The sequence below is a fragment of the Panthera tigris genome, chromosome F3 (genome assembly GCF_018350195.1).
Source record: "Panthera tigris isolate Pti1 chromosome F3, P.tigris_Pti1_mat1.1, whole genome shotgun sequence".
NCBI classification, from domain to species: domain Eukaryota; kingdom Metazoa; phylum Chordata; class Mammalia; order Carnivora; family Felidae; genus Panthera; species Panthera tigris.
The window spans coordinates 68,178,424-68,201,473 of record NC_056678.1 but is presented as its reverse complement, the minus strand read 5'-3'; the positions used below and the strand labels follow the sequence as shown (position 1 = coordinate 68,201,473).

The 23,050-nt window shown below is 46.9% G+C and overlaps 1 protein-coding gene across 6 annotated transcripts in view; it reads right to left on the bottom strand.

Annotated features, from left to right (window-relative positions):
* ASH1L (ASH1 like histone lysine methyltransferase) overlaps positions 1-23,050 on the bottom strand; it is a 189,063-nt gene that overhangs the window by 5,890 nt on the left and 160,123 nt on the right. For all 6 annotated transcript variants that reach the window (XR_006213804.1, XM_042975694.1, XM_042975693.1 and 3 more), the window contains exons 13-24: positions 12,582-12,690; positions 12,011-12,175; positions 11,755-11,849; positions 9,968-10,125; positions 8,718-8,870; positions 5,711-5,765; positions 5,496-5,628; positions 3,909-4,157; positions 2,955-3,041; positions 2,058-2,148; positions 914-1,052; positions 644-816 (exon numbers count right to left, since the gene is read on the bottom strand). Coding sequence is in view for 5 of the 6 variants with exons in the window: in XM_042975694.1 (XP_042831628.1) it covers positions 644-816; positions 914-1,052; positions 2,058-2,148; positions 2,955-3,041; positions 3,909-4,157; positions 5,496-5,628; positions 5,711-5,765; positions 8,718-8,870; positions 9,968-10,125; positions 11,755-11,849; positions 12,011-12,175; positions 12,582-12,690 (1,607 nt within the window). In the remaining variant the exon portion in view is untranslated. The remainder of the gene's footprint in view (positions 1-643; positions 817-913; positions 1,053-2,057; positions 2,149-2,954; positions 3,042-3,908; positions 4,158-5,495; positions 5,629-5,710; positions 5,766-8,717; positions 8,871-9,967; positions 10,126-11,754; positions 11,850-12,010; positions 12,176-12,581; positions 12,691-23,050) is intronic.

Sequence of the window (23,050 nt, the reverse complement as noted above, 5' to 3'; positions counted from 1 at the left end):
GCCAACGCTGCTGTGATACCAAGAAGGTGAGGCAGCCGAGCGCCTGGAAGAGACAGGTGAGCATGTGGGAGCTCACACCGGGAGCCCAACTGGCCCAAGTGCTCGTAGAGTGTCATTTCGCTTCATCTTCACAGAATGCTGTGACAGGGGCTAGCCCCTACTTCCGGGAGACTAAGTGACTGCCCGAGGACGCACAAGTAACGAGCGGTGGGGCTGGGATTTGAAAATGGACTGACTCCACAGCCTACACTGTTGGCCATGGAGCTCATAAAACCGTTGCACTGTTCTGGTTGGCTGGTTGAATGTCCAGAGTTGCTGATGGCCTTGGGGACTCTGGAGTGGGCGGTGAAAGAACGTACCTTCCGACAGTACTAATGGGATGCTGAGCACGCGATATTAAGGAAGAAATGTTAACTAAATAAGTAAAAGGCGGGGGGGGGGGGGGGGGGGGCTAGGAATTAAGAGCCACTGCATACCAAGCACTAGGTAAAAGAAAGAAACGATGTAACGTTCAGCTCTCTCAAGCTTCACAGCTAGCCTGAGGACTCTTTTCATCACACGGAGACAAGAAGAATGGAGTGGCAGCTGCACATCGAGGAACAGGGGACAGAAGGTCATTTCTTCGGCAGCTCGGGTCACTCACCTTTGCAATACGTGTAAAGGTCCAGTACACAGCAGGTCCCCACCACGGCCTCCAAGGGAATGATCTCGTACAGCGGCACCCGAAACAGCTCGTTGTGATAGAAGCGGCGAGAGGGGGAGTGGTGGGTCTCGTGGGGGCGGAAATAGTGGTGACCAAAGGCGAACCGCTCCTCTCTAGGGCAGAGAGAGGGTCAGGGTCAGTCAACTGGCAAGACCCTGGCCAGTATTCAGCTCTTTGCTGGAAGGAGACAGTGAAGACCTCAACACCTACTTTTCATTCTTCCAAAGCTTCTCAATGCGAAAGATGTCAAGTTTGTCTCGATTAATGTGTGACAACAGTCGGTAGGACTGGCGGACCGGGTGGCCGTCAGGGGTGCGCCGGCTGTCCCGCATCAAATACACACAGTCGCCTGGAAGGCACAGGAGAGGTTAGTTAGACGAGGCCAGCATGAGCTCTGCCAGGCGTCCACTGGTCCCACCCAGGTCCACCCAGGAGAACGTAAAATCTAATCAATGGGTACAGAGACCACGGCCGCAGGCTCGCGGTGAAGACCATCCATGCTAGACCGTGAGGACACCACGAGGGAGCGTGCCCAGCTCTTGGATCCTGTTGTGTTTTTCCCAAGTCCTGAAACTAGCTTTGTGACAGCCTTGTCTCTCCAGATTCACTTTATTTTGTGGAGGGGAAATGTATAAAGCTGAAGGACTAAAGGAAATAAAACCTATACTGTTGACCCTTGAAACAACATGGTTTGAACGGCACAGGGCTGACTTAATGCAGATTTTTTTTTTTTTTTTTTTTGGATAAATATGGTTCAGGACTGTAGATGTACTGTAAAAACCTTCCTTACGATTTTCTTAACATTGTTTTCCTCTAGCTTTATTGTAAGCACGAAGTATATAAATACATGTAACATACAAAATATAGGTTAGTGGGCTATGTTATCAGTAAGGAAGGCTCTGGTCAACAAAAAGCGATTAGTAGAGTTCTTGGGGAGTCAAAAGTTACATGTGGCTTTTTTAGGGGCGCCTGGGTGGCTCAGTCAATGAAGTGTCCGACTCTTGATTTTGGCTCAGGTCACAGTCTCATCGTTCACGGGTTTGAGCCCTGAGTCGGGCTCTGCGCTGGGTGTGGAGCCTGCTTGAGATTCTCTCCCCACCCCCCCTCCCCACTCTGCCCCTCCCCAGCTTGCGCTCTCTCTCAAAATAAATAAAGTAACTTAAAAAAAAGCAAACAAAAGGTCATACGTGGATTTTTGACTGCATGGGGCGGGGGGAGGCTGGTGCCCCTAAACCTGCTGTGTTCCAGGGTCAGCTGTATTCTGTGGCCACGCAAGGCTGTGTGGTGACAGTGCTGTGTGGACGGCAGACAGTCCTGCTGCGAGGAAAGGTGGGGCCAGCTCGCGTGTACGCACCTTGACGAAGCAACAGGTCATCTCGGAGCAAACAGATGAAGTAGACACAGCCGGGCTGGGCGTAGTGGGGCCGAGGGGTCATGGGTACCTCCTGGTAAGGACGAAAAGCCAACGGGTCAGGGCCGTGACCGCCACGTCCCGCCTACTGGTCTCCATTCTAACCCTACTGGACCGGGAAAGCGAAGGCCGTGCGTTCCCGACTGACCGCACGGAGCACAGCTTGTGCGGCTGCCCTGGGCCCCACGGGAGCGGGACAGCGCGTGAGGGGGACACTCGCAGTGTCACAGCGATGCAGGGAAGCTGCTGGCATTTAGAACCCACGTGCCGGGGAAGCCAGACATTCTGCAGTGCGTCCCTCGCAGCATGGAAATGCCGCTCTAAATGACGACACTGCCGCGAAGACGTTCTGCCCACAACACTTCCCTTTACAGAGGAGCCCTGCCCGAGACCGCATGCACACACAGAGCAGAACAAGACAAACACCCACCTGGTAACGTGGGAGAGTCACTCAACCCACCGCCTCCCCCGGAAAGTGGACTGAGACTAACCCTGTGGACTCGGACTCAATGCTCTTTTCACTTAAACACTACTTAACCTAAGTGGTATTTAGAGTACTGAGCTCGGACTTCACAAGTACTTTTTTCATGGAGAGCAGACAGTGTTTATGGAGCACCATTCCTTCCGCAGGTTTCTAAGTGTTTTACTTCCCCTTTGACCACACACTTGAGAAAGGGAAGGGCGGAACTGTTACCCTCAGGGTAAACTGTAAGAAACTGAGGCCCAGAGAGGTTGGGTAACTTATCAAAGGAAAGTCAGTGCATCAGGAGCAGGGCAGGTAGGAGGCCGCGCGCAGACGCTCCCGCTTGTCGATCAGACTGTCACCAGAGGGCAGCTTACTCTGTCCACGGGCCTCGGGTCACACTGCTCACAGAGGTAGTGCTCCACGTCTGAGTTCACCCCCATACAGTCACAGTGCTGCCACACCTGTGGGGACAAAGTGCGGTTGGGAGGGGGCCTTCCGCTTACCGAGAAGGGCCGGGGGCAAAGAATAACGAAACGAAACAGTGGGACAGGGTGAGGTCAAACGGGAACTAAGGGATGTGAATGTGTGTGAACATACATGTACCGATCGCTTTAGGACACACACACACCCGGGCAAATAAAATGTGGAGCTGGACAGAGAACAGAGGGACGTAGGGTTATAGAAACAAACTACTTACTGGGTAGCACACAGCCGTGACCCGGCTGCTGCGGAGGCCTTAGTCACACAATGTTTCTTTTTCTTTTTTTAAAGTTTTTATTTATTTTTGAGAGAGTGAGAAAGAGAGAGAGAGAAGGGCAGAGGAGGGGGGGGGGGGGGAGAGAGAGAGAGAGAGAGAGAGAGAGAGAGGGAGAGAGAGAATCCCTAGCAGGCTCCATGCTGTCAGCACAGAGCCCGACACGGGGCTCGATCCCACAGACCGTGACATCATGACCTGAGCCGAAGTCAAGAGTCAGGCGTTTGACGGACCGAGCCCCCCAGGCGCCCCGCACAGCGTTTCTCCGTGCTGTGGCCTAATCCCGGGCTCCCGACCACCCTGTGGGTCACTCGTGGCCCCCTTCCCATCTGGTAAGGTGGCAAGTGCGGAGCCTCGCTGTGCCTGCGTCAGGGCCACAGAGGGCAGTGCTGCTCTGCGCGGCTCCTTCCCACACAATCCCTGGGTCCGGCCTCCCCAAGAACCGTGCAGGGGGATGGAGAGGTGGGAGAGGTGGGAAAGCGGGAAGGATAACGGGAAAGAGGAAGAAGACAGGAGAAAGGTCATCTGGGAGCAGCGAGGGCCGAGGCCCCGGCCTGTGTCCCCCGAGGCTCACCATGCACTTGTCACACTGGATCATGAGGCCTTCGTCCTTGTGCAGGCCGCACACACAGCGGATGACGTCGTCGTCCTTCTCGTGCACGTTCTCCTTCTCGGAGACGGAGGCCTCGCTGCCGTCTGCCTCGCTCGCCGTCTCTCCCACGATCTCGTCGATCTGGGCCGACGCCTCGTGCCGGGCGTTGTAGTAGGTCTTCCGCAGGCGGCAGACATCTCTCCCGATGGGGGATTTACGCCCGTAGTACTTCTGAAGGGAGCAGAGGAAAGAAACGCGCGTGCTCTTGTCAGCAGGGCTCAAGCGTGTACCTGGAGGGGGCGGCTGGCCGGCTGTCGGCACAGCTTCGAGTCCTCTCCTCGGGGCCGGGAGGCGGAGCCCCGTGGTGGGCAAAGAGCTCCCTCCGGACAAGCCTGAGGAGGCAGGAGGAGTTTCATCCTCCCGCTCTGGTTAACAGATTTCCAATACCATCACATATCAACTAACACGAATTCAAGTCAGAATCTGCAAGACGGTTTCCCATTCACGCTGCCGCCGCCACCCACCTCGGCCACAGGCCTCACTGCGCATCAGGGGGCAAACACGGCAGCCGTCGTGGGGGCAGCGGGCAGAGCCCGTACTCTGTCCTGCACCTGCACGTGCCGGGGACGGAGCCGTGAGCTCTGCATACGCATGGGTTTCAGCAGAAAGCATGCTGTAATTCCAGACCGAGCTATCTTATCTCCTACCCGTCTTTCTCTCGTTTCTGCCTTCCACCTCGGTTCTTCCCTTACCTCGCAGCCCCTTGTTCTTCCTGGTCCTTCCCAAGGTATTTTAAAATCACCGAGAATCCTCCTCATCCCTACGTACCCTACAATACTTCATCCTCTCCTTTAAATCAGGTCGAGGTCACCTTCTCTTCAATGAGCATCGGCTATTCTACAACCATTGGTCTAACACCCCTCAATCCCATCCGTAAGATTTAGTTTGATATACTGTACATATTTCTGTGTATTTCACATACACTTAGTGTCTTGAGGAAAGAAACTACAGACAACCTAAGTGTGGTAAGGTAATACGTATTATGTGATACAAACATTCAATACTAAATTAGGCTTTTACAAAAATTTTTTTTTGGGAATATAATTTAACCTTCCATTCTGGTCACATCAGTGTCGTTATTACACAAGACTCTACAATATTGAGTACGCTGTAACCCTTTCCCAGAGGGTATTCAATAAAAACTGTTGCCTTTCGGGGCGCCTGGGTAGCTCAGTCGGTTGAGCATCCGACTCTTGATTTTGGATCAGGTCGTGATCCCGGGGTTGTGGGATCCAGCCCCAAATTGGGCTCTGTGCTGACAGGCCTGCGTGGGATTCTCTCTCTCTCTCTCTCTCTCTCTCTCTCTCTCTCTGTCTCTCTGCCCCTCCCCTGCTCTGGAGTGTGCACGCTCTCTCTCTCCCTCTCAAAAAAAAAAAAAAAAATAAAAAAATAAAAATTGTTGCATTTTGTAGCCAGAAATATAGTTTGATAAGAGAGGGTAAAAATCTTTAACTTCTGGAAAAGTTCTCTTCAAAACTGTGAATGCACGTCTGAAGTCCGGGAAAATACCTCAGCATTCCGAAAGACCTTGAGCATGTCGGCGTCAAAAGCCTCCACGGTCTTGTAGTGGCCGGTGAGGATGCGCCTCTCTACGGTGGCCAGGTCCAGGGGGTCGGAGATCTTCTCGTAATAATCAGCGTTCCTGGGGCACAAAGCCAGGGCATCAGTCCGCTGCGCTCGGCACCCGTCTACAACTCAGATGATTCCCCAATTTGTGAACTTACTTTTTCTTCGGGGGGAGGCTCAGAAGGGGCGCGGCCAGGACTTGTCGGGAAGGATCTGCAGAGAAGGCAAGGTTTCAGGGCTACATGATGCAAGAGAGGCCAGTACTAACTGCGGGCCAAAAACGTAGGATCCCCAAAATTAAAAGTTAGGGGGAAAAAATCCAAGTGTGTTTTGAGGGTGGCCATGGACATTTCGGGAATGGGGGCACCGAGGCAGGGAAGATCCCCTCGGGATTACCTGGGATGTGAAGATGAGGGAGATGTGCCTGAAATGCCACACCTGTTAGCTGGATAAGGAGAACAACCTTCTATGAGGAGTGAGAGATGGGAAATTATCACAGCAGAGCCAGCTGCTCAGGGCAACTCCCCGCTCGCCACGTTTTACTAACGCAAAGGACGTCTTACTCCCAAATATTTTCTAGTTCCCGTCAATGGCCCACTGTCAATATTACTCTGTTGGTGTGGATTCAAATAAATTCCAGATAGTGAATAATTTGGTAGTGTAAATATTTCCTGGAATCGGTTTCCTTATAACACGGTTTCTCCAGATCATGAAAACAGAATTCAACCTGTGGGGCTGCTACCTACCTCACCTACTTTCTTTTTGAAAATTCGACTTTGTTACTGAAGACTCGTTACCACAGAATGAGGTCTTGGTTCCAGGCCTGCGACATGTGATCTGATGATGCCACATGCCCCCTGTTGCTCACAGGTGGCCACACACGTCATTGCAGGACCACGGGCTACCCTCCCTGGGGGGCGACCCTCCCTGGGGGGCGACCCTCCCTGGGCCGCAGTCTTTAGCCCCTGGACTTACTTATCTCACAACTGCAAATCTTAATCCCTTTGATCTATTTCACCCATCCTCCCCCACCCTCTCCCTCCAGCAACCTCCAGTTTGTTCTCTGTATTTAAGAATCTATTTATTTGCTCGTTTTGCCTTTTAGATTCCACACACAAGTGAAATCTCTGTCTGACTTATGTCACTAAACATAATGCCCTGTTAAGTCCATCTACGTTGTCACAAACAGCAAGATTTCCTTCTTTTTAATGGCCAAGTGATATTCCACCGTGTGTATTTACGACATCATCCTTATCCACTCATTCATGGATGGATGCTTGGGCTGCTCCCACATCCTGGCCCTTCTAAATAATGCTACAAAAAACACAGGGACACACCTATCTTTTTTACTTAGACTTTTCGTTTGGAGTAAATGCCAGTAGTGTGATTACTGGGTCATATGGTATTACTAGCTATTTACTTTTTCTATTTCCATCTTTAATTTTTGAGGGACTTTCATTCACCACCTTTCTTTCTAGCAACTACTAAAGAGAAAAAGCCTGTTGTCTCCTGCCCAGAAGGTGGGGACATGCAGACACGCTGGCTGCAGACTCACGTCCCAACAGGCAGGGCTGGCTGGCAACGGGGGTGTGACTTTTTGGGGATGGAAACAGAAGAGGTGCCACAAAACTAAATCTTAGGACAGATTGGTCCCCCTTTCTTCTCTATATCCTTAGGTTAACAAAACTGCAAAGAGCCACTAAAACATGGAGCTAAGGAATGGACTGAGAAAAGAGAGGGAAAGCGAAGTTCCTCAGAATCTAGCGAGACAGAGGGAGAAATAGGCCCAAACTGATAACAAAAAGCTGCAAGTATTTGTCAAACTCTCTCCTTTTACTTATTTTTTTGAGGGAGAGTGCTCACAAGAGTGGAGGGCAGGGGGGGAGTTGGGAGGGAAGGAGAGAGGGAGAGGGGGAGAAGGGGAGAGACAGGGAAGGATGGGGAGAGGGAGGGAGGGAGAGGGAGGGAGGGAGAGAGGGAGAGAGAGAGGGAGGGAGAGAGGGAGGGAGAGAGGGAGGGAGAGAGGGAGGGAGAGAGGGAGGGAGAGAGGGAGGGAGAGAGGGAGAGAGGGAGAGAGGGAGAGAGAGAGGGAGAGAGGGAGGGAGAGAGGGAGAGAGGGAGGGAGGGAGGGAGGGAGGGAGAGAGGGAGAGAGGGAGAGAGGGAGGGAGAGAGGGAGAGAGGGAGAGAGGGAGGGAGAGAGAATGAATCCCAAGCAGGCTCCACATCTAGCACAGAGCCCAACGAGGGGCTCGATCTAACGACAGTGAGAACATGACCCGAGCCAAAATCAAGTTGGCCGCTTAACCAAATCAGCCACCCAGATGTCCCTAAAATCTTTCATTCTAAACATCTCCAAATTTCCTGGTCAGAAAAAGTCACGAATGTTACCAAACTACCTTCCCCAAGTTAACTCTCCTTCCCCACGGTCACCCCCAACACATACTCAAAAGAGGTCTCGAAAGAGGAAAGATGTGGTAAAAGTGTTTGCCTGAAAATGCTTTTAAAGTAATTTTCTTGCAACTTTATGTCCTCTTCCTTAATGTGGGGGCCAGGGCCTGTGAACTCTCCAAAATACATGCAAAGTTATACATTTTTCTGGGGAAAGAGTCCACAGCTTTTATTAGACTCTCACAGGTCTTTTGGTCAATCAAAAAAGCTTAAGGGGGCACCTGGCAGGCTCAGTTGGTGGAGCTGCGGGTCTCGATCTCAGGGGTGTGAGTTCAAGCCCCAAGTAGAGATTACTTAAAAAAAAAAGTTGAAAAAACAAGGTTAAGAAACACTGATGTTGTATGTTCACAACACCCTTCTCCTTGAATTGCTAATCCACCGTGTCATTCAGGAATATTACATCCAAGACAGAGACTGGCCCTTTCTGTTCTACAGCTAAGACATGTGATTCCTGAATGTAGTCCTTAGCTGTGGTAGAATTCCAATAAATACCAAGGACTGACAGAGGCGATCAAGGAATGAGACCCTGTCAGCACTCCCCAAAGACGAAAGCCACTCCTATGAATTCTACACTCTGACCAGGAAGAGTGAAGTCACCTCCTGAACCCCTAGCCCTGAACGTCCATTGTTCTTGATCTTGGGTGTCTCGGGTGAGGGTAAGAGACAGGATTTGTACAGGAAGAGGAGGAGAAAGCCTTCGGGGTGGACGCGGTCACCTTTGTAGGAGATGATGCCGTCACAGATCTCTTTGAAGATCTGGGCGAGGCGGGCTGCCCGCGCCACCTCAATGTTCTCCTCAGCTGCTGCCAGCCGTCGTGTTCGAACAGATCGTGCTGTCTGCAGGGCGGAGAACTGGGTCATGAAGACATCTGCAAGGGTCAAGTGAAAATCAGTTCCCCCACAGATTCTTGCTGTTTGCTCTATTGTCCTTGAAGTGGTCAGATAGATTAGTGATCACGAAGTTCTTTGTCCCCTTCTTAAAGAATGTCAGGAAACACGAGTTAGAGGGGCCTGATCTCAGTGGCCAAATGCTGTACAGAACAGCAGCTGCAAACTCTGTGCTTCAAAATGGGTCTGTGTTTGAACGCTGGCTGCCCTACCTCCTAGCTGTGTGATTTTGGGCGAGTGACTCGCACTCTGTGTCTCGGCTTCTTGACTGCAACGTGGGAATAGTGGTAGGGCTTCCCTCGTGAGAGAACTGTGCAGACTGAGATAGCGCTCTTAGTGTGTTTAGCTCAGGGCTTGACCCGTAACAAAGACTCAGGAAGTAATTACTATTATCAGAAGATCTGACCTGAGTGGGACGTAAGTTCAGAGAACTGATGCCAATCAAATTACTGACAGGATGGGAGGCAAATTTCTACATCTGTCTCGTTCCCCCACACACCATGCACAATGTGTCTACTTTTTGAGGGACAGAAAGAAAGACTCAAAGAGGAGCGTGAGCTTTTGAACAGTATTTCTACCTAGGAAGGGTGCTTGGAGAGGCCAGTTTCTCTGTTTTCAGTCTGTTCTGGACGACAGACCTGAACTCAGGAGTGCTGTTAGGTTATTCGCTCAAGAAGCATAAAGGAATCTCAAGGTCTGTGTGTAGAACGCTCATCTGAACGTGGGGGAAAGTCCCCGAGTTCACACTGCTATCACGGTCTCCCGCGCTCGGCGTCACTACGTGCCGTGTGCAAGTTATTGTCCGGGCAGGAAGGGAGACAGAAGACCCACTGCCTGTCACTTGTCTGGGAACGCTCAGGCTGCGGGCAGTGTTTGGGAAGCTGGTGAGGGGGAGTCTTCCTATCCCCCAGGGCACAGACTCGTGTCTGCGATTGACGGGCGATTGATTGTGGACCGATGCTTGTATGTTGGGGTCTTAACGTTTTTGGCGTAGACTGAAAAGAATCTTTGAATACAACGCCGGAAAGGAGCTGCAGGGATCCCTTTGCGACCGTGGCACGGGATGAACAGGCCTTACCGGACTTGATGTTCCCGTCATCTCGGCACACACTGTTCCAGCGCGTACACAGCGATGCTGAGTGAACATCCTCGCTGGCGGGCTTTACCTCCTCCTGTTTCTGCCGGATCTTCTCCCAGTTCCGGACCAAGAACACATGATGCTTTAACACAAAATTCCTGTAAGCAAGGAAGGAAGTTCCTTTATTCATTTAATAAGCATTTATTACAGGTCTACTCTACATGAGCCGCTATTAAGATGATATAAATGAATAATTATCAGCTAATTCAGCTATTATAAAAATAATTATATATGGGGACACATAATTCAGTTTTGCATCCTGGCTTTTTTTTCCCCGTATAAAACATTCATATAAGAAAATATATACATTTTTAAAGTAGGCTTCACGCCCAGTGCGTGCCCAACACGGGGCTTGAACTCATGACACGGAGATCAAGACCTGAGCTGAGATCAAGAGTTGGACGCTTAACCGACTGAACCACCCAGGTGTCCCAAAACATTCCCCTGTATTATTTACAAGTATCTCGCGAAATACCACTGAAGAGCTGCAAAACTTCTACCAATTCCGACAGCCTGACTGGAAAGCAGAGATTTACAAAGCGCGTGCACAAATTCTAAATGAAGCCGCCAAAATGCAGCATGGGCTCAGGATCCGCTGTTACAGGGAGAACTGGACTGGGAGGTAAAGGCAGGCATTTACAACAGACACACCGGGCAGACTGTGTTAGGTGAAGTGCCTCCACGTAGACCTCGAAGTTTAGACGAGTCAGGTGTATCCTGAAGAGATTTGTGAAGGCATCAGTAGATGCTGGGTTCCACGTCTGAAAATTACGGTTTAAGTGGTCTGACGGTGGCCGGGGTGGCACGAATCTCAAAAGCTCCCTGGGCTAATATGCGGCCAAAGCAGAAAACCACCTGACTGGATCATCTCTGTTTTACTGAGGTTTAACATTTCTATGACTTTAAAGTGATACAGGATGAAAGGGGCTAAAATTACAGTAAAGTTATAAACAAGGATGAACTTTCTAAGATACTGGAGCGTATGGTCACAGGAGACGCAGAATACGTCCCAGGACAATTTGAAACCCAGGACATACATATTTCCTTCGCTTCCTTCTGACACGGACAAACCTCCCCTGAATACAGGAAGAGCGTAAATGACCCTAAAGACCCTTTTCACTGCTCTATTACTGTATCAACAAAGCAGGGAACCTTGACCTTTTCTGTGCCGTGGTTCCTCTGGCAGGCTGGTGAAGCCCATGTGACCCTTCTCTGAACAAAGTTTTAAAGTATTTAAACATTTTAAATTAATAAGCAGTTTTTACTTTGTAACACACAGGATTAAACGGAAACCAAATATTCAGTTTGCAGAATATTAAAAAAACCCTGAAATTGTGATACAGAAATAAACGTTCCTTTTTCCCCACAGGACAAGATCCAGTGGTAGGTTTCACCGGCACAGCAACCTCGAGGGAGAGAGCACGTAAACGACACTTTGCCATGTCCGTGACAACTGTGTTACAAGCGATGAAAATGCGAACGTTAAGTCGTGGAAGCTGCAGCTACTACACGCACTGTCTGCCTACCATCGTTTTTGACGGAAATGCTAAATTTCAGTGAGAAATTAGGAAAAACAGAGACAATCTCCACCCCCCCCCCCAACTTATATATCCTGACTCCCGGCTGGAGACCTCGTGCACAAGAGAAATGATTCAACCACACAGATGTTTCTTAATTTTCTAAATCGACAAGCAAATCACACAACGGTAAGAAAAGCTCCTTTTTACCTTTCTCGATTAGACATCGGCTTCATTTGTAACTGGGGGGTCAACCTTGTGGGAGCGTTGACGTTTTCACTGGGCTCTTCGGAGAGGTGGCCTCTCTGAAAGTGGATCAGATGCGGGAAGGGAAGGACCGATGAGAAATCCCCTCGCAGAACGTTAGAGCCGCCGTTAAGAGGCTGCCCCTCTGCCGTCCCCTCTTCCCGCCAGTAAGCGCCTCTAAGCAGTTGTTCGGGGAAAGAGCCAGGAGATCATGACTCACCCTTTTCTTCAGCTTGTGCTTAGACTTCCTCTTCTCCTTTGACCGTCCAGACTTCTTGTGAGTGGCCACAGGCTGGCTGCTTTTGCTGCTGGGGAGCCCGTTCATGCGCTGACTCTTGCCCCCGATGATCCCTCGACACTTCTCAAAGCCACACTTGCACAGTTGCTTTGAAAGGAAAGAGAAGAGAACTCTCGGCTGCTAGTTCACTTACAAGTTCAAACAGAAGTCCCGAGCACCTGGGCACCCAACAGTGTGAATCAGGACATTTTCATACAGAGGAAAATAACTGAGGAGAAACTTAATGTGTTTCCATGGAAAGGAAAGATTAAAATTTGGGAAAACTTCTTCACTAGGCAAGTTAAGAACTGACCGAGGACCAAACACGACCGGGCAGTCTCTTTCTAGTTCCGAGACCAGGGAGAGCTGGCAAGGGGGTCGGCGAGCGGGGTGAGAACCACCGTCTCCGATTCACTTCACAGCGGCCGTACGTCAATGCGTCTACAGAAGGCGGTGCTGGGGACGGCGCTGTGAGGACGCTCAACCTCCCTCTTGACGGACTCGTGATGCTCACCTGCTTTTCAACGTTAAAGGAATGGAAGTTGTAATCGTAGGTGAGCTCGGTACCAGCTGGCATGTCTTTAAGAGCATATAGTCCGATCCGGTACACTCCGTTGACAGACCTAGAGAAAAGGACAGGGTTAAAGGCAGAGAGCCTTTGTTTTCTTTTTTAGAGTTTATTTCTTTATTTCGAGAGAAAGACAGTGGAGTGGGGGAGTGGCAGAGAGAGAGAAGCCCAAGCAGGCTCTGCTGGGTCAGCGCAGAGCCTACCGTGGGGGCTCGAACCCCACAAAGCTGCAAGATCGTGACCTGAGCCGGAACCAAGAGTTGGGACACTTAACGGACTGAGCCACCCAGGTGCCCCTGAAGGTAGAGATTCTTAATACCTTGCCTAAACCCTAGAAAAACGGGTATGCTGATTTCAAATGTGCCTTTGTTTCTGTGTCCAATTACCCAGGTTTCCTGGCCAGACTCTGCAGTATAGTATCTCTCTTCCATTCTGTCCAGCCTGTGTAACACTGCCAGATTAACAGTCCTCAATCAGCTTTCTGGAAAACACGGACCATGCTGTCAGTGAGAATAGGTCTTAACGTTTCCTGCTTGATATTCAAAGTCCCTCTAAAACATGGTGTAGGTCTACTTATTAAGTAAATTATTTCTTATGGTTAATCTGTAAAACTTCTAGTTCCTACTGGTCTCCAGCTTTCTCACCTGTACAGGAGTCGCTCTTTGGTTCTGTTCTATGTAACTTACTAATGATCTACCATGCACTATTCTAGATGCTTTGTGTAATAATTATAGCTATCACTTGAGTGATTGTTAAATTAATTACAACATCTTGCTGTACTTATTTAATCCTCCCAACAACAGTATTAAAAACGCACTATTATTAGGGGCGCCTGGGTGGCTCGGTCGGTTGGGCGTCCGACTTCAGCTCAGGTCATGGTCTCACGGTTCGTGAGTTCGAGCCCTGCGTCGGGCTCTGTGCTGACAACGCAGAGCCTGGAGCCTGGTTCCGATTCTGTGTCTCCCTCTCTCTCTGCCCCTTCCCCACTCACGCTCTGTCTCTGTCTCTCTCAAAACTAAATAAACATTTAAAAAAATTTTTTTTAAAAGATACTATTATTAGACAGTATTATGGCCCCCATTTTCTAAATGAGGAAGCTGAGGCAGAGAGGTCAAGTAACTTATCAGAAGTCACACAGCTAATAACCGAGGGAATCGAATTGTTTTTTTTTTTTTTTTTTTTAAGTTATTTATTTATTTAGAGAGAGGAACACAAACAGGGAAGGAGCAGAGACAGACAGGGAGAGGGAGAATCCCAAGCAGGCTCTGCACTGTCAACGTGGAGCCAGATGCGGGGCTCAAACTCACGAACCTCGAGATCTTGACCTGAGCTGAAGTTGGATGCTTAACCAATTGGTCACCCAGGTATCCCGAAAGTTTATTTTTTAATTTTTATTATTTTCAAAAATAATTTTTTTAATGTTTATTTTTGAGAGAGAGAGAGACAGATGGACAGAGTGTGAGCAGGGGAGGGACAGAGAGACAGGGAGACACAGAATCCGAAGCAGACTCCAGGCTCTGAGCTGTCAGCACAGAGTCCGATGTGAGGCTCGAATTCATGAACTTCGAGATTATAATCTGAGCTGAAATCGGATGCTTAACTGACTGAGCGACCCAGGCACCCCCAAAATTTTTTTAAAAGTAATTTCTATACCTGACATGGGACTTGAACTCACAACCCCAAGATCAACACACACATGTGGCTCTTCTGACTGAGCCAGCCAGATGCCCCTATAAATACTGCTGAATTTTATCAAATGTTTTTTCTGTTGCTCCTGTTGGGACGATACGTGATTTTTTGCCTTTATTCTGTTAATGTAGTTAAGTTACACTGATTGTGAATGTTCAACCAGCCAATCAACCTCTCATTCCTGGAGTAAACCTCACACAGTCATGATGTATTAACCTTCTTATATACTGCTAGAGCTGATTTGCTAAAATTTTATTTTTTTTTGCTAACATTTAAATCAGGATTTTTGTGTCTGCGTTCATGGGAGATACTGGCCTATATTTTTTCTCTTTTAACATTGTTGTTAGGTTTTGGATGAAGGTTATACTAGCCTTATGAAATACAAGAGTTTATAGGATATCGGTAGTAGAGACATTATTTCTTCTTTAAGAATATATAAGAATCAGGGGCACCTGGGTGGCTCGGTCGGTTAAGCATCCGACTTCGGTCCAGGTCATGATCTCATGGTCCGTGAGTTCGAGCCCCGCGTCAGGCTCTGTGTTGGCAGCCCTGAGCCTGGAGCCTGCTTCAGATTCTGTGTCTCCCTCTTTCTCTCTGCCCCTCCCCCACTTGTGCTCTGTCTCTAGCTCTCAAAAATAAATAAATGTTTAAAAAAAAAAAAAAAAGAATATATAAGAATCATCAATGAAGATATTTGAGCCTGAAGCTCTTTTGTCAGCAACTGTTAATTATATACCCAATTTCTCATAGACATTCAGACTTTTTATCTATCCTGGTATCGTTTTTGGTAAGGTGTGCTTTTTCAAGGAATTTGTTCATTTAACTTTCCCAATAGAAAAAAACTGTTCAGGAAAATGGATAAACTGACTGTGGTATACTTATATATAGGAACATTAGTCCAGAATAAAAATCAACAGAACACTGATGTATCGAACACAGGTACACTGTAAAAACACTATTCTAACTGAAAGAAGCCAGACACAGGCTACGTATATATGCAGTTCCGCAACAGGCTCTAGGCAAGATGAATCTGGTGACAGAAACCACATCACTGTTTGCCTCTGAGATGGCGAGATTCTAAGGAGGCAGAAAGGAACTTTCTGAAACAATGGAAATGTTCTATATGTCGGTAAGGATGTGGCTTGTGTGGGTGTCCACGTCTGTAAAAACGGGTGGTGATTTACATTTAAGATCTGTGTCTCGGTGGCGCCTGGGTGGCTCAGTCGGTTAAGTGTCAGTCAGACTTCAGCCCAGATCATGATTTCACGGCTCATGGTGTCGAGCCCTGTGTCAGGTTCTGTGCTGGCAGCTCAGAGCCTGGAGCCTGCGTCAGATTCTGTGTCTCCCTCTCTCTCTGGCCCTACCCCACTCACACTCTCTCAAAAATAAATACTAAAAAAAAACAATCTGTCTCTATGTAATATGTAAATTTAAAAAATTGACAAAAATAGAAAGCTGTTGAAACTCTCCTCTTTTAAAAAGTTGTGTTAAAACACACACAAGATAAAAAGTGGTGTTACGTACATCCGCGTTGTTGTAGAGCCATCAACACTAACCACGCTCATGGCTCTTTTCATCTTGTAAAACTGAACACCCCACGTGTGACAACCTGCTACCCTCCCACCGCTCACCACTACCGCACTATCTGCGATGCTGACGACTCTGAGCGCCTCATGCGGGTGGAACTGTACAGTGTTTGTCTCTTGTGCCTGGCTTTTTTAACTCGGCATAATGACATCAAGGTCCGTATCCACGATGTAGGATATTGTGCATTTTCCTTCCTTCGTAAAGCTGAATGGTAATTCCGTCACACGTATGCACCACATTTTGCTGGCCCAGCATCCCCCGAGGGACACTTGGGCTGCTTCCACAGTTTAGCTCCTATGAACAATGCTGCTGTGGATACGAAGGTGCAGACACATCTTCCAAACACGGCTTCCAATCCTGCGTAAACAGCCGGAGGCAGCCGGAGGTGGAACTGCTGGGTCATAGGGTAATTCTGTTTTTAATTGTTTGAGTTTCCCCAAGTGGAAATACCACTTCTATCCCCACAGGCTGCGAAAGGATACCAACTGATCTACATCCTCACCAACACTTGTTTTCTGTTATTCTGACGCAGCCACACGATAGGCGTCAGGTGGCGCTCTTAAGGATTAGTGCTCTCGGACACCTTTTCCTATGGTTATTGACCGTTTGTTTCTTTTCTTTGGAGGAATGTCTCTTCAAGTCCTTTGCCTTTTTTTTAATTATTAGTTTTTAAGTTAGTTTACTCATTTTGAGAGAGAGAGCGAGAGCGCGCACTAGCGCCTGCGAGCAGGCATGAGCAACGGAGGGGCAGAGAGAAGGGCGGAGAGACGATCCGAAGCAGGGTCCATACGGTCAGTGCTGTCAGCGTGGAGCCTGGTGCAGGGCTCAAACTCACAATCATGAGCCTGACCTGAGCAGAAATCAAGGGGTGGACGCTTAACCGACTGAGCCACCTAGGCGCCCCTGCCCACTTTTGAATCAGGATGTTTATCTTCTCCCATTTTGTGGGTTGCCGCTTTACTCTGTGTCTTTTGATGCGCAAATTTAAAAATTTTCATGAAATCCAATTTGTCTATTTTCACTGGTTACCTGTGTGAGCTTCTATCCTGTTTTTAAATATATTTGTTTAATGTTTGTTTATTTTTGAGAGAGAGAGAGAGAGAGAGACAGTGTGAGTGGGGGAGGAGCAGAGAGAGAGGGAGACCCAGAATCCAAAGCAGGCTCCAGGCTCTGAGCTGTCAGCACAGAGCCTGATGAGGGGCTCGAACTCACAAACCGCGAGATCATGGCCCAAGCTGAAGTCAGGGGCTTACCGACTGAGCCACCCAGGCGCCCCATGCCTCAAGTTTTCTTCTAGAAGTTTGGTTGTCTTAGGTCTTAGTTTAGGTCCTTGATGTATTTAATTTTTGTATATGGTGTTAGGTAAGGGTCCAGCTTCATTTTTTTGCATATGGATATCCAGTTTTCCCAGCAACATTTGTTGAAGACTATCCTTTTTCCACTGAATGATTGTGGCACACTTGTCAAAACTCTTTTGACTGTGTATGTGAGAGACTATTTCTGAGTTCTCTTTTCTCTTTCATGGGTCTATTGGTCTGTCCTTAGGCCAATAAAATGCTGCTTTGATGACTGTAACTTTGAGGTTAAGTTTTGAAATCAGGAAGTGTGAAGTCCTTCAAGTTTTGTCCTTTTAAAGAATGGTTTGGTTGTTCAGGTCTCAAGATTCCATGTGAATTTTAGGATGGGTTTTTCTATTTCTGTAAAAAAAAGTCATAGGGGTTTTGATGGGGTTGTACTGAATCTGTAGATGGCTTTGGGTAATACCGATATTTTAACAATATTAAGTCTTATGTGTTTCCATTAATTATGTCTTTTAAAAAAGTTGGTTTTTTTTAAGCTTTTTTGGAGAGAGGGGAAGGGGGGGGGGAGGAACAGAGAGAGAGGGAGACACAGAATCCGAAGCAGGCTCCAGGCTTTGAGGTGTCAGCACAGAGCCGACGCAGGGCTCGAACCCATGAACTGTGAGATCATGACCTGAGCTGAGGTCGGATGCTTAACCGACTGAGCCACCCAGGCACCTCAATTTATGTCTTCTTTAATTTTCTTTCAGCAATGTTTTACAGTTTTTTCATGGTACAATTCTTTCACCTCATTGGTTAATTCCTAAGTATTTTATTCTTTTTATGTGCAATTGTAAATGAAATTGTTTTTGTAATTTCCTTTGCAGGTTCACTGTGTATGGAAATGCACCTGATTTTTGTGTGTTGACTTTGTACTGTTATTTTGCTGAATTTGTTTATGAGATCTAACAGCTTCTTTGTGAAGCCTTTAGTATTTTCTACATAAGATCATAGCATATGCAAATAAAGTTAAATTTACATCTTCCTTTCTGATTCGAATGTCTTCTCTCTCTTTCTTGTCTAATTGTTCTGGCTAGAACTTCAAAACTGTGTTCAACGGAAGCGGAAGCGCAGAAGCCAAGCACCCTCATGTCGCTCATGACTTTATGAGGGATACATTCCAAGACCCCCAGTGGATATCTCAAACTGTGGACAGCACCAAACCCTGTGGGGGGTGGGAGGGAGGGGAAAGTGGGTGATGGGCATGGAGGAGGGCACCTGTTGGGATGAGCACTGGGTGTTGTATGGAAACCAATTTGACAATAAATTTCATATTAAAAAAAAAAACAAAAACAAAACCCAAACCCTAAATATACTATGTCTTTTCTTAAACATATATACCTATGATAAAACTTAACTTATAAATTAGCACAGTAAAAGATGAATAACAAATAAGTAATAATAAAATACAATTGTAGCAATAGACTGTAATGAAAGTTAACTGAATGTGGTCTCTTTCTCCCTCTATCTTATTTTATTCTTCCTTCCCTTGTGATGATGTGAGATGATGAAATGCTTACGTGATGAGATAACGTGAGGTGGATGATGGAGGCGTCGTGACATAGTGTTAGGTTACTCCTGACCTTCTGGCCGTATGTCAGAGGGAGGGGTCACCCGCATCTAGACCAAGGCTGACCACCGGTGACTGACACTAAGCAAAGTGAAACTGCGGATAAGGAGGGACTACTGTATTGTGTTCAGGTAGCTTTCTTCTATGCCTATTTTGTTTTTTTAAACAATGTTTATTTCGAGAGAGAGTGCAAGCAGGGGAAGGGCACAGAGCAAGGTGGCGAGAGAATCCCGTGCAGGCTCCATGCTGTCAGTGAAGAGCCTGACGTGGGGTTTGAAGCCACAAACCGTGAGATCATGACCTGAGCTGAAATCAAGAGACGGAGGCTTAACTGACTGAGCCGTCCAGGCGCCCTTTTAGTGCTTTTATTATTATAGGGTGTTGAATTCTGTCAAATGCTTTTTTTGCACCAATTGAAAGGATTTTTTTTTCTCCTCTCATTTTATCGATGTGGCCTATCACACTTTCTCTTACGTTGAACCATTCTTGCATTCCAAGAATAGATCCCACTTGGTCAGGGCATACAATCCTTTTAATACGCTGCTAAATCCTGCTTGCCAGCATTTTGTTGAGGACTCGTGCATCAATGTTCACAAAGCATACTGGCTTGGTTTGTAGTTCTCTTTTGGGGTCTTTGTCTGGCTTTGGTATCAGGACTATGCTGGCCTCACAGAGTGAGTCAGGAAGTGTTTCCTTCTCTTCAATTTTTTGGAAAAGTTTGAGGATTGGCATTAGTCTGGAAGCATTCATCAGTGAAACCATCAGTTCTAGGGCTTTTCTTTGTTGAGAGATTTTTGATTACGGATTTGATTACGCATAACATTACGGATTACCAGTTACAGGTTTGTTCAGATTTTTTTGTCTCTTCATGATTTTAGTCTTGGTAGGTTTTGTGTTTCAAGAAATCTGTCCATTTCAATGAGGTAATCCAATTTTTTGGCATACAACTGTTCATAGTGTTCTCTTACAATCCTTAGTATCTCTGTAGAATTGGTGGTGACCCCACTTCCATTCCTGAATTTCGTGAGTCCTCTTTTATTCTGAGTCCATCCAGCAAACGCTTGTTGACTTTATCTTTTTGAAGAACCAATTTTTGGTTTTACTGATTTTCCTTTCTGTTTTTCCTATACTCTATTTCTCTCTACTCTGATGTTCATGATTTCCTTCCTTCTGCTAGCTTTGGGTTTAGTTTGTTCTTTTTCTCGTTCCTTAAGTGGTAAAGTTGGGTTGTTGACGTGAGATCTTTTTTATTTGTAATGTGAACATTTATGCCTACAAACTTTCCACTCAGCATTGCCTCTGCTGTGCCCTGTAAGTTTAGGTGTGCCGTGTTATTTTAATTCATCTCCAAGTACAGTAAAACCTTGGTTTGCAAGCATAATTTGTTCTGGAAACATGCTTGTAATCCAAAGCACTCATGTATCAAGCGAATTTCCAGAACCACTGGCTCAATTGTGATCATGTGACATTGGGCATCACGTAGTACTCGTATTGCAAGACGTCGCTTGTTTACCAAGATAAAATGCATTAGACACGTTTGCTCATCAGGGTGACTGGGTGGCTTGGTTGGTTAAGTGTCCAACTTCGGCTCAGGTCACGATCTCAGTTTGTGGGTTCAAGCCCAGTGTCGGGCTCTCTGCTCTCGGCACAGAGCCCGCCTCAGATCCTCTGTCCCCCTCATGATCTCAAAAATAAACATTAAAAAAAATCTGCTCATCCTGCGGACCACTCGCACATTTGCAATCCAAGGTTTTACTGTACCTCCTTCCTTCCTTCCTTCCATCTTTCTAACAGAGAGGGTGGGGGGAGACACCCACGCAGAGGAAGAGAGAGAGAGGGAGACACAGAATCTTAAGCAGCCTGCACGCCCACTGCAGAGCTGGCGGGAGAGGGAGGGGCTCGATCTTACGCCCCTGAGATCATGACCTGAGCTGAAACCAAGTAAGACCCTTAAGCAATTAAGGCACCCAGGTGTCCCAGGTGTGTAAATCTTTGTAACGGTTTTATCTTCTTGTTGCACAAAATCTTTTATTAGTACACCATGTGTTTCTCTGTCTCTTGTAACCATTTTCGGTTTCAAGTCCATTTTGTGCAGCTGCTGTTGCGCTGTTTGGGTTACTATTTGTATGAAATACCGTTTTTGATCTTTTCACGTCCAGCCTGTTTGTTTTTGGATCTAAAGTTGAGTCTCCTGTAGACAGCATGTAGCTGGATCATGTGTTACTTATTCTGATCGTTTTTAAACCAATTGAGAAAAACCTGACACACATATTAGTTTCAGGTGTACAACACGATTCAATAAAGGTCCACACTGCAAACTGATCACCACAGTAATTCTATTTCACATCCATCCCCACACTCAATTACAAAGTGTTTTCTTGTGCTCAAGCTCTATTCTGCTAGCAAGCTTCCATTAATCCATCAGTGAACACTGGGGTTATTTCAATGTCTCTACTATGTAAATAAGGCTCCTATGAACATGGGGGTGCAAGTATCTTTTTGAGTCTGTGTTTTTGTTTCCTTCGGATAAATACCCAGAAGTGGAATGTGGGATCATATGGTAGTTCTATTTTTTATTTACTTTTTCTTAAGCAGGCTCCACGTCCAACGTGGGGCTAGAATTTGTGGTCCCGAGATCAAGAGTCACATGCTGTGTACCAACTGAACCAGCCAGGCAGCCGGATTTTTAATTTTTTGAGAAAAGTTTATACTGTTTTTTTTTTAAAGGTTTTATTTATTTTGAGAGAGAGGGAGGGGCAGAGAGCGAGGGAAAGAGAGAGAGTCCCAGGCAAGGCTCCATGCTGCCAACACAGGGCCCGATGAGGTGGGGCTCGAGCCCACAAAATGTGAGACCATGACCTGAGCTGAGATCAAGAGCTGGACACTTACCCTGAGCCACCCAGGCGCCCACCATACTGTTTTCCACAGTGGCTGGGCCAACTCACATTCCCACCTACAGTGCACGAGGGTCACTTTACTCCTCCTCCTCACCAACACTTGCTATTTCTTGTCTTTTTCACGATGGCTGTTCTAACAGGCATGAGGTGCTATCTCCTTGTGGTTCTGATTTGCGTTTCCCTGACGATTAAGGATGTTGAGCCCCTTTTTCATGCACCTGTTGGACATCTGCATGTCTTCTTTGGAAAGATGTCCATTCAGACCATTTGCCCTTTTTCAACTGGACTGCTTCGTTGCTACCGAGGCGTAAGAGTTCTCTGTATGTATTTTAGATATTAACCACCTGCCAGATATATGAATTGCGCTACTTTCCCCCACTCTGTGGGGTGCTTTATTTTGCTTTATTTTGTTGATGGTTTCCCTTGTATAGAGTTCCTCGTGGTCCCACTTGCTCATTTCTGCTTTTGTTGCCCTTTGCTTCTGGTGTCAAACCCAAAAAGTCCTCCCCGAGACTGATGTCGAGGAGCTCATCCCCTGATTACTTCTGGGAATTTTATAGTTTCAGGTATTACCTTTAAGTTCTCAAGACATCCCGACTGGACTTTTGTGTATGGTGTAAGACAGGCATCCAGTTTCATTCTTTCATACGTGGCTGTCCGGTTTTCCCCACACAACTTACTGAACAGACTGCCTGCTCCCTACCTTTGCCTTAAATTGATCATATGAATGCAGCTTTATCTCTGAGCGCTCTGTTGTACTACATCCATTTCTGTTTTATGCCAATACCATACTCTTTTGATTATTATAGCATTGTAACAGTTGGGAGTCATGAAGTGGGAAGCCTCCAGCCTTATTCTTCTTTCTCGATTCGTTTCACTATTTGGGGTATTGGGATTCTTTGTTCTATTTCCCCGAAATTTGCCACTGAAGTTTTGATTTTTATTGCACTGAGTTTGTAGACTGCTTTTGGCAGTGTGGACATTTTAACATTAATTCTTCCATTCCATGAGCATATGATATCGTCCATTTATTTGTGCCTTCTACAATTTTTTCATTACTGAATTATTAAGGGTTTCAGTGTACATGCTTTTTACTTCCTTGATTAAATTTACTTAGGTATTTCATTTTTTATGCCACTGTTGAAAATGGGAGGATTGTTTTCTTAATTTCTCTGATAGGTCATTATTAGAGTATGGAAATTCAACTGAATTGCATATTTTGATTCTGAATTCTGCAACTTAAACTTCATCGATCAGTTCTAACACTTTTTTCAGGTTTTCTGTATACAACGTCATGTCATCTACAGATGGAGACAGTTCTACTTCTTCCTT